This window comes from Lissotriton vulgaris, chromosome 9, assembly GCF_964263255.1.
Source record: "Lissotriton vulgaris chromosome 9, aLisVul1.2, whole genome shotgun sequence".
NCBI lineage: Eukaryota > Metazoa > Chordata > Amphibia > Caudata > Salamandridae > Lissotriton > Lissotriton vulgaris.
The window spans coordinates 150,809,652-150,821,755 of NC_141697.1; the positions used below are offsets into that span (position 1 = coordinate 150,809,652).

The 12,104-nt window shown below is 42.2% G+C and overlaps 1 protein-coding gene across 1 annotated transcript in view; it reads left to right on the top strand.

Annotated features, from left to right (window-relative positions):
- LTK (leukocyte receptor tyrosine kinase) overlaps positions 1–12,104 on the top strand; it is a 655,467-nt gene that overhangs the window by 435,115 nt on the left and 208,248 nt on the right. Inside the window, exon 6 of the mRNA XM_086937237.1 lies at positions 4,259–4,396. Within this exon, the coding sequence (XP_086793363.1) occupies positions 4,259–4,396 (138 nt within the window). The remainder of the gene's footprint in view (positions 1–4,258; positions 4,397–12,104) is intronic.

The following is a 12,104-nucleotide window of genomic DNA, read 5'->3' on the forward strand; positions in this document are numbered from 1 at the left end:
AACATTCCTTAATTGCTACTCGCAAATTGCTAGTCGCAATTAAGGAATGCTGTCCCATTCATTCCTATGGGGCTACAGGCCCATAGGAATGAATTGGAGATTGCATGAGCAATTTGCGAGTACCAGTAGGTACTCGCAAATTGCTCATGCAATTTCAAGGGTGCAAGGGTGTCAAAATGACACCCTGTTGCATCTCTGAAATTGATCTCTGCACATATGCTGCACACACACATGTCCTAAGGGCATGTGTGTGCGCAACATGAAACTTTGAAAAATGCACAAAAGTGCTTTTTTCAGAGTTTTAGAAAATTACCATGAAGTTCAACTTCATGGTAATTTGCTACTACTATTAGCGAATTTGCTATTTTTTTTACTTTCATGCAATGCATTTAAGGAATCTCAATTTGAGATTCCTTAAATGCAATCACAATTTAAGGAATCTCAATTTAGAGATTCCTTAAATTGCGATTTTTGCATTTGGGATGATGCATCCTAAATGCAAAAATACCGGGAGCAAAGGGGCAGATTCTGAGAATCTTCCCATTTGCGACCGGTATTTACTTTGATGCATATGCCTGTTAATTTATGCGGGCCACTGCGTTCAAACTATCAAAAAGGTATGGTTGCGGTACCCCAGGGAGGTATGAATCATTCAAGGGGAGCAAGATAGTTGACGTTTTTAAAACATGAGCGTCCATCTGGCAGGAGATTTGTCTTGCCTGCTTATTGATAACCCTTTTCCAAACTGTGAATGGAATAGAGTCTGCAGTTAGTGATGTTTCGTCGATATGTAGCGTTTTTATGGCTTTTACAATTTGGCGATTCTATGGGTTCCCAGAGCTGCCAAGGGTTACTTTTAACCTGCTTTAAGCGTATTATCTGCAGCTTTTAGTACCCTTATGTAGTACTTCAGGGTGTCAGCCTCACAGGAAATGGATTGTCTTTGGAGACCCAGCTCCAGTCGTAGTCTTGCCCTGTGAATATAATTCGGGAGAGGGAAGATTTTTTTTTTTTATAAGTGGTAACCTGGGTGTGGTAGACACTGGCCGAGCATGCTTCAGGAAAGGTCTGGTGCCCATACCTTAGGGCAGGAAGAAGGGTAGCTTTGATCACCTTCAGTATGGGTTCGGCGGAGGGACTACTCAGGGACTGGTTGAGTCAAGTCAGGCTGTATGTTGCTGCTCCAGCTCTCTTTTTCAGGGCAGCTAAGTGGACTTATGGTCTAGAAGACTCGCTAAACCAAACCCCCAAGTAGTTGTATTTTGATGTTGTTTTAATCTTTGCGTGCCCAATGTTCTACGTTAGAATTTTCGGCCGAAAATCAAAACCTTGGTCTTATCCTGGTTAATTTTAAGAGCACTACTTGTGTTGTATTCGTTGAGCTTACACAAGGTTCTTTGGAGGCCATGCTTGGCCTGGTCCATTATGACAATATCGTCAGCATACTGCAGAATGTGCAAACTCGTTTTTGCGTGGCCCAGTTTTGGCGGAGGGAGGCTGCTTTTCTCCAAGAATCTCTCTCCGGTGTAGAGGTTAAACAAGAGGGGAGCAAGAACACATCCTTGCTTTAGGCCGTCTGAAGTTGGAATGTTTGCAGAGACTGTTGTGTGGCCAGTTCTGACTCGCACCCATGTGTTCTTATGCAAGGAGATAAGGGCTCCGAGCAGGCTCCGTGGGATCCCCCACTTGTCTAATTTCATCCATAGAGTGTTACGAGACACTTTATCGAATGCGGCACTGTAGTCTATGAAGCAGCAATGGTCCCTTAGATTTGAACAGTGGTTAATTTGTGCACGTGGGTGTAGGTGAGGGGAACCAGCACCTTTTTGGGGGACTGGATGGGCCACTTCGTTCACCATTACACTTTAACCAAGAGGCAGAGGGATACATGCAGAAAATTGGGAACAAAGGCAGAAGTAAAGGTAGAAAAATGGTGAAAAAGGAAGACAGCAGGGATAGAAAAGAACCTGAAAGAGTGAAGTGCATTGTTGAGATAATACCGGGGTAGGGGGCGTAAGAGGGGGCGCTTGAGGCGTAATCAAAGTAGCCAGCTTTCGAATGTGGTGGCTCTGGTGGTGGGTTCTGAAAAATAGATGTGTGCCCCACAATTATATGCATATATGTTTTCTTACAAATTAAGTACTGGAATTGGATTACTGTGCCATATTGCATCTCAGCCCCTAAGCTACCGCCACATTCTAGAACAGTGGTTCTTAACCTGTGGTCAGAGACCCCTGCGGGTCCGGAAAGCCTACTCTAGGAGTCCGCGACTGCTTAGAAAATGTTATCGAATTAACAGATTAAAAAAGTGTATATAAATAAAGAAGCAAAATGTGCAATTGAAATTTGTAAAACATTTTGTAATTGTGAAGGAATTTGAAATTGGATGCTAAAATGTATTAGTATCCTCCGATTGATTTGTGGGAGCAGTGCAAGTGCAACAAAAAGAATATAGCATGGGCGATGAATGGACTCAACTGAACGTAGAAAAGCTCCATCTATTTTTTGTGCATTTTTTGCGGTTCAAATAATTGAAAATGCTGAAGCCGGGTCCCCCGGCTTCCAGTAATGGCTCAGCGGGGTCCCCAGATTCCAATAGTGATTCAGTTGGGTTCCCTGGGTTCCAGAAATGATTAAGTGGGGGTCCACAGAAGTCAAAAAAGTTAAGAACCCCTGTTTATAATAAGTCTACTGCTGAACTTGCTACCCTTGGAGAGTCACATGTGCAATATGAGTCATTCAAGAGTACAGCAGTGCCAGATGCAGTTTGAACCCACAAATAAACAATAACTCCAACAATATATATGACATTAATCAATTATTACTCCTGGCCTGGAGAAAATGCCTCAGACCTTGGCTATACCTAGTATATTCTGTATCCCTTCTCTCTTCCCCCCATGTTATTTAGGGGGTGCCAGGGGTCGCAGTTGTGCCCCCTGGGCTCTCCCTTGCGACCCCTGGCATTGTTTGCGCGATCCCTAACCTCTGTGGTCACCAAACTGCACTAGAAAAAGAGAAATCTGTTTCTAGCATGCACTTCTCCTTTTTAAACGAGCAGACTGTCATTGACAGTGTAAACACTTTCTCAGAAACTGTTAAAATGTGTCCTTACCCATCTTTCAAGACTGGAAACTCCCTTCGGTGTAAACATTTGGTACAACGCTGGGCACATTGTGTCACCTTCCTTGAAATCAATTAGGAACGGAACAGATTCATAGAACTGGCAATGTTGAAAGAGGGGGTTTCTGTGAGGAAACCCTTTATAAATCTTTCATAAAAATAATTTTATAATGTTTGCTGGCTTGTACTTTTATTTGCAAAGAGAACAATTGATGGACAGAATGCAGAACAATGTCATACATTCACCCCAGTAAAGAGATCTGGGCCTAAATCACTCGTTTTTTTGCTCACCATGCCATTCCAGTTTGGACCCAGTAACTGTAGAGAGCATGTGTGTAACACATAACGAGGGCAACCACTTCATATTTTGAAAAAAATGGGATCTGCTCCTGTGTCGGCTGGCCGTATTGGCTTTGTGCATCAATGTATTTTTGGTCAATTTGTTTACATTTCCACCCCATTTTTTCAACATTTTATCAGGGGAGAATCGAATCGAAGCCTGAACTGTTACAGCGACTGCTGTTCCCAATCTTTGTGACTTCCAGCAAAAGCTGCGTCTTTCCATGTGGTGCTGCGACTGGCATCGGGGGCATTAATTGGAAATTAGGGACTCTATTTGGGCAGCATAGGTTGGTCATCTCGCAAATAATTACTGTCCCTCAGTATGTGATAGCTTCATCCTTGATATGATTGCAGCCCTCTGTTATTTTCTTGTAACACTCTGGTTTTAATGTTGCTTTTATGGCACTTTTTTCTCAAACTGTGATGATGTCTCTACCCATGCTAATATCAGGATCAAAAGACATGTGAGATCAATTTCTGTCATGCTACTATGGGTGAAGTTATCTGATATCACGTCCTATGATGACTTCACAGGTCAGAAGACATGTATCCTGGCAATCTGGCGAATCGACTCCCCCATGCCTAGATTATGTTTCATGCTTCTCTAAACTACCAATTAATAAACAGATGGCAAACAGTTATAACCCAAAAATTGGCTGTGAGGGTTCTTCTCTAACTGCACACTGATAATCCTCGTGAACTAAGAGAGGAGCTTCTTGTGAGCCAGAAAAAGTAAGCACTTGAGTTTAGCAGCTTCTTCCCTCATGGTTCTGTATGGTTTTATTTTCTATATCAGATGAAGAAAATGATGACCCTTCCATGTGCCCCCAGGATTCTTCCTTCTCCTGCACCTATGGGGGCTGTATCAGTCGTGTGCAGGAGTGCGACTTTCATCCCGATTGTCCACGTGGAGAAGATGAAGGCGATATTTGTGGTAAGCATAAAATCCGTGTTCTATTCATGGCACATCGTTGTCTCCTAGCTGCATTTTATAAAGTTTGTATTGTATACTGATTCACATCCAATAATCTATTAAACAACACATTGCTCATGGTAGGAAGAGGCACAAGATGTACCTGGATCAATGTCACATACGGCTCGACAATACAGGGGGGGTTGGAGATTAAAGGATCTGAAAGGCTGCCAGACAGCCTGGTTTCATTGGTTCAAGAGTTACAAGTCCAAGGAGGGAACCACTGTACAGATGAGACTAAAGAGAGATATATGAAATCATGATGCTCCTGATTAGGCAGGTGAGAATCCGCTTGCGGTTTGCCCGGGCTCTATTTTTCCCAATCAGGGGCAGGATTCAGGTGTAAGAGCAGCACCGAGTGGCCATTCAGCCTTTCTAAAAAGAAAAAACACATGGTCACATTTTTATAGCAAAGTACTCAAATGTAGATATTGTGGGGCATTTTACCAAGCAATAGCGATAATTATCGCTATTGCTTGGTTAGCGTGAAAAAATTATCGCCGAGCTGCGGCGATTTTTATCGCAGATAAACCTTGGTATTACCAAGGTTTATCGCAAATGCGAGAAAAATTGGCCGCAATGAAAAGTCAGCGATATTCATGCATCAGCGAGCTAATGCTCTTAGCCATGTTATCCACCTCTCATTGGATAACATGGCTAAGAACTGCTCAGGGCAGGTGTTCGCTTTTGGAGATATTCTTGCTTAGCGCGAATATCTCCAAAAGTTGGTAATAGGAGATAGCGATGTTAGCGACTGTTTCCAGTCGCTAACATCTTGGCACGCCCACTTTGCATGTCATTAGTGAAAAATATCACTGACATGCAAAGTGGGGCCCAAGATGGTCGCTATCTCCTACTAGCTGTCGCTAACTGCTGTTAGCGACAGCTAGGTAATAGGGTAATAGGTAATAGGGAGATTTTATCTCCGCTTTCTTGGCTTTTAAAGCCAAAAAAGCGGAGATAAACCCCCTTGATAATATGCCCCCCTGTCTTTCTTATTGGCAAGTCTAATGGCTCATTCACTGTAGAGATCAGTGTTCGACCCAATGGTCACATCCATTCAGATTTCATCATCCTGAGATTGTTAAAATTAGTGACAAAGAGTTCAGTAACAATATACAGCTGTTATTTGAGGCCAAAGAACCCACGCATGAATGAGTGCTTTACAAAGGCATGTGTAATGCTATAGTGCTCCCCAATCCATTGGCAGCGATACGATGTACCAGACAATATTGACAGCTTTAGTCTTACGCCTGTGTAGCAATATATGGTAAACTTGCTTATGAAAATAGATTATGGGTCTTATTATGCGTCTGGCAGTCCATGGACTGCCAGCCTCTCATGGGCACAGTGGTGGCTGTCCAGCCACCGCCAAACCAGCAATCCGAACACTGCTTTATACGGTTGGTGGTCGGACCACCATTTGACTGCTGCAACCACCAGGGAACTGTGGGGCATATTACCAACGAGTAGCGATATTTATCGCTAACTAGGCTTTCTAACGATTTTTTTATCACTAAGCATCGCCGGAAATTATCACTGAGATAATGTGCTATTAGCAACGTTTATCTCCAAAATGATAATTTTTCCGGCGATAGCGTGAATATCGCTGAGAATACAGCGATATTCACGCATTAGCGACAAAATGCTCTTAGCCATGTTATCCACCTCCCATTGGATAACATGGCTAAGAACTGGTCTGAGCAGGCGTTAGTTTTTGGCGATAGCGGGAATATTTCCATCGCTACGCCCGCCTTGCTAATAGGCGATAGCGACGTTAGCGACTGTTTTCAGTCGCTAACAGGTTGGGTACGCCCACTTTGCATGTCACTAGCGATAAATATCGCTGACATGCAAAGCGGGCCCAAAACGCTCGCTATCGCCTAAATGCTGTCGCTAACATCAGTTAGCGACAGCTTGCTAACATAGCGGTAGAATTATCGCCGCTTATCGGCCGAAAACGGCCGCTAAACCGGCGATAATTGCCTATCGCCCCCCTTGGTAATATGCCCCCGTGTTCACTGGTGGTGGTGCGGCAGTAGGGGCTCAGAATGTGCTGGCAGTGCTGCTGCGGCACCACCATGCATATTTAGAGTTTCCTGCCCAAAAGCCTTACATGGCGATCAGCACAGCCATGTAGTAGCTGGTGGTGGGGAAATAACGGGGACCCTGCATGGCCCCCCCCCATGCCCCATGCAGGTGCAGGCAGATTTGGAAGCACCCCCCCAGTTCCAGCATAGCATGAACTTTAAAGTCCATGCTGTGCTGGAATGTGCACCACGGCAGGACCGCCACATTACCCGCCCGCCAGACAAAGATTTGTATCATAATCTGGCGGGCGGGCAGCGTTCGGTTTGGCGGTGCGGGAGTGGGTGGTGGTGAACCACCCCGCTTCTGCACAGCCAAAGTTGTAATGAGGCCCAAAGCCATTTACGAAGTCCATATTTTTCAATATCTCATTTGTGAATTGTTTTGGGTTCTGTTCTAACAGTTTTGTAATTATGAAATTGAAATTTTGTTTTTATCTTCCTGTCATTCCATATGAGAGATATTTTATGGTGGGTGTTGTACCAAATATATTGAGTTAGAAATATCATGTTACGATAAAATCATTGCCTTTATATCATGAGATCCAAAATATCGTCATCCGGAATATTGAAGGTAAGAATATAATTTTTTAGTGTTTTATTTAATACTGTTGTTACAAACACTATTGTATAAAAAAAATAGATGTATGTAATTTCATTTTTCTTTCTACTTTTTTGTAGTAATGTAAATGTTATTTTTTTACTTAAACTGTTTAAATATTTTAGGAGTGGGATTTTTTTTAGCAGGGATATGGTGGTTAGTTTTTTAGAAATTCTTTTCTTGTATTTTAGAAGTTGAAAAAAAGTTAGTTTGTGTAATTTTAAAGTTGCTCATTTTTTTGTTAGTGGTGGGATGTAGGGTTTGCATTTTTTACATTTTCGTTACATTTGTGCTTATAATTATTTTCAGAATTATGTTTTTAAAAGTTTTGATGAATATATTTTTTTACAATTTAGATGTTTACAATTTTGTAATAAGTGTGTTAGAAATATTTTGTATTACATATGTACACGTGGTTTATGAAATGTTGTTCATTTTATAAGCTTTTGTGTGTTGTTTTAATTTTGGTGTTGGTTTTTTAAAAATTAATTTCAAATTTAAATAAATTAAAGATTTTAAATTTTTGGGTTTTAATAATATATTTTAATTTTCATGTTTACATTCTAAGCAATTTTTACAAATGTAACATTTTTAAAGCTATATAATAAGTGTTGGACTTGGCCCTTTTGGCCGGTTCACCCCTAAACTTTTTGCCTTTTGATGTGACCTGATACTAGTAGTTTTTGGCTTCTGCGCACTTTAGCACTGTGTCACAGTGTAAAGTGTGTGCGCACTCTGAGTGCGTGTGGTGAGATTGGCTTGCCCTCCCATAGGAATGTATGGGGGATATATGTGTTCATGGTAATTCCTGGTGTGAGAGGAGTGCAGGGGCGAGTTTGGTATGTGCAAACTCGTGAAAATAAATCCTGCGCAATGGTGTGCGCATATTTAGTGTGACTAGGGGAGAAGTGCCACTTTTAGAAGTTGGCAATTCTGTGTGCAGTGAATGTGAATTGACTGTCTGCTTGTAATTGACAGGAGCTGGCTGGTGTGCTGGGCTCCAGGAGCCAGGATGGGTCTGCCCGGTGGTGAATAGGGAGATCTGCATGTAGATGGTAGGGAGGAGTTGCACCTGGGACCTGAATAGGGATGTGCCTTCCCTTTACAAGGCTGGCTCCGCCCCCTGTGGTGCGTCTGATGTCCCTGGCCTCTGAATAGAAGAAGAGGAGTTGAGCAAAACAAAGTGCTCAAGTGCTCCTGAACCAGTTGCACCTGGTTCTCCCCTTGCCCTACAGTTGTAGACAAAGGAAATCTGTGTATAAATGAAGGGGTTGTGACCCCATGAATTTGTTCTCTCTCTGTGTTCCTAACTTGAGGGGGGGCCTGCTGCTGCTGGGCCCCAGGATGTACCGCCACTGGGGACTGCCTCCCTGCTGGAGAGCCCTGTGAGCTGGCCCCTGGAGCCTTTGCCCCTTCATTCTGACAGACTTTCTTTGGACTCTGCATTTAAGCGCCTGGGAAGCGCTTTATTTCCACTCCTGAAAAGTGCTTCATTTGAATAATATATATATATATATATTCACTGAAAAAACCATAGGTTTCACACCAGTTATAGCTGGAAATTTTACTGACATAAAACCATTGAAATTCCCACGTTATAGTTAGTTGGACTCACTATAACTTGCGCGTGTAATGCACTGCTGATGACATCACATATTACATCACTCATGACATGGTCAGTGACATCACTCATGACATCACTGATGACACCATCCAGTGAATGTGTGTCTTTCTGAAAAATAAATATTAGTGAGTAATGTTTACATTTTTAAATATATGTATTAGTGTTTCACTTTGTGTATAAGTAGCTGCATGGGTTGGTGAGTAGGTACATGTGCATGTGCATGGGTTATTAAATGTTTTATTAGTATCAGTATGAGTGTTTGTATTGTTTAGTGTGGGAATTACTTACAACATTGATGCATGAGTGACTGACTCACTGTTTGTATGTGTTTTGAAGACAGCATATGTGCAGGACTGTATGGGTGGATGAGTGTGTATATGTGTGTGTGAGTGAATGACTGTCTCACTACTGTCTTTATCAGTAACGACATATGTTTTAATCTGATATATGTGAGTATTGATGTTTATAAGTGAGTATATGTGAGATTGTAAGAGTTCCTGTTTAAATAAGTATGTATTTCTATAAGTAATTGTTTAAAAGAGTGAGTATGTGTAAGTTTCCTTAGAAGTAAGGTGGTAGTGTGTCTATAGCTGTATATGCAAATTAATGGATGCTCAATAGTTTATTTGCATGTGTGATTATGTGTGTGAGTAACTTTTGGATGACTGTCGGTGTGTAATAGGATGTATAGGTGTTTCACTACATATGATGAGTGAATATATGTATGAGTGACTATGTAGAACTGTTGGTGAATGAGTGGATGTGTATATAGATGGTGGTATTACTGAATTAGTTGTTGTAACTGGTATGGGTATCACCACTTTTTTGGAAAATGTTAGTTTTTATTTTTCAATATGTGTTTCAAGGGTTACTTTACAGTGAAAGGAGGTCAGTCTCTCTGTCACAAGGATGGTGTCATCAGTGATGTCATGAGTGATGTCACTGACCATGTCATGAGTGATGTAATATGTGATGTCATCAGCAGTGCATTGCACGCGCAAGTTATAGTGAGTCCAACTAACTATAACGTGGGAATTTCAATGGTTTTATGTCAGTAAAATTTCCAGCTAACTATAACTGGTGTGAAACCTATGGTTTTTTCAGTGAATTTGATAGGTTTTTTAAATGCTAATTCCTAACTATAACTGGTGTGAAACCTATGGTTTTTTCAGTGAATTTCATAGGTTTTTTTAAATGCAAAATTCCTAACTATAAGTCTCCCTTTATAAGTAAGACTGTTAACGCTCTAGTAGTTCTTGAGAACACTCTGGTACATTCTATCATTGGGCTATAGTTGGGCTACATATGGCTGATATTTGGGCTACATTAGTATTTTTTTGTCTCTGGTGGCCATCTTTGGGCTACATTTGGGCTACATTTGGGCTGTAACATATATATAGCCCAATGTAGCACAATATATATTTTTTAAAAAGTTATTTTTTGTAAAAACCACTTGAGTATAGCAAAGGCACATCGGGTTACCAGTCCCTACAATTTTTCCCATTTTAAAAAAAATATATATATTTTTAATTTTTTTTCTTCCTAGGAGCGCTCCCGGAGCGCGCCCCGGTGAGCGCCCCGGAGAGCGTACTCGTTTGAAGCGCCCCGGGGCGCGCCCCGGGGAGCGTCCCGTAAGCCCCAATATCGCGAACGAAAACATGATCGTGACGTATCGCGTAACCGTGTGATGCGTCATATGACGCAAAGCGTAAGTGCACCCGGAAGCACGCATGTGCATACGATCGCAAAACTTTTTGACGCGCTTACGCTACGCGCCCCGGGGCATGCCCCGTGGCGCGCCCCGGGTCGCGTAGCGTAAGCGCGTCGGGTCATGTGACCTGAAAATAACACTTTTCATTGGTTCACAACCCTTTTGGTTTCTAAATGATGAAAGCCCTGCTCATGTGACTTGAAAATAACACTTTTCATTGGTTCAAAACACTTTTGGTTTCCAAATGATGAAAGCCCTGGTCATGTGACTTGAAAATAACACTTCTCATTGGTCCAGAACAGTTTTTTTTTTCCAAATGATGAAAGCCCCCTCCTTTTTTCTTTATTCTGACTTTGTCCTTTGACTGAGGAAGACATATTTGGAGATCTGTCTCTAATATATTCTTCTTAAAAATGGCTACAGTAGCAGCAGCAGCTGGAGCATCTGCCCCACCACCACCACCACCACCACCATCAAAAACACCACCAGAAGATCACATTGGTGGTCAAGAAGAAGAGGAGGAGGAGGAGGAAGAGGAGGAACGCTCAAGGCAGTTCCTGCAAGAAGTTCATCAGCCCTACAAACCAAAAGAGCACTTCGTATGGCAGTTCTACAAAATCCCAAGGGGTTTCAAAAAAGTCAATGCTGCGAAGGTGACTTGTTTGATTTGTGATGCAGAGCTATCCAGGGGGAACCCTAACAAAAAATATTCCTTCGGGAATCATACCATGATTCGGCACATGATCCGTTGGCACCCAATCAACTATTCTGCTGCAGAGGTAAGGGACCTCTGCAGTAAGCTAGCCCCATCATCATCTAGACCCTCAACATCAAAAGAACCAACTCCATCGGGTTCAGAGGCAACAGAGACAATGCCTATCATACAACCCAAATTTAACGATTTTAAAATCATGTGCAGATATTGTGGTAAGTTAATTTGCTATGGTGAGCAAAGTGTTAAACTTATCATCGGTGCTGGGGAGAACCATAAGTGCCCGAAAAAACCCTAATTTTTTGTACAATTTTTTTTGCTCCAGTTGAGCCATTTACAATTCCCTGTTTTTTGTTGCTCCCCCAAGAAAATACAAAAAAATATAAAACTGTTCAGAAAAGCCATAAAAAGTAAAAAAATGTTCAAAAAACAAAAAAAGAAAATAAAACAACAAAAAGAAAAAAAAACAGTTCTTTTCAGAACTACCTCCCATTTATATAAAATGACTTAAATTTTTAAACTCTGCCATTCTCTTTTCTCCCCGGTGCGCTCCCCGGTGCGCGTACCGGACGCTCCCCCGCGCAAGTCGAAAAAAATATATATTTTTTTTTTGCCCCGCGGGGCCCTTTTATAGCCCCCACATGAAACCTAGAGGGTCAGGGGGGTCTACTCTGCCCCCTAATGGTCTTTTCCCCCTTTGTTTTGGCCACCTCTTGTGTCTCGATCATACGGAGACACAAGATGGCGGCCGCTCCGGACCGTTTGGAATGTTTACAGACACCCGAGAGCCAATCAGCTTTCCGTGCGCAAGTCGCGTAGCGCGCCCGGAGCGCTCCCCGGAGCGCGTACCGGGGCGCTGCCATAGATATATATATTTTTTTTAACCTAAATTACTCAAAATCCACTGGAGCACATATCTTGAGACATAGCAAAG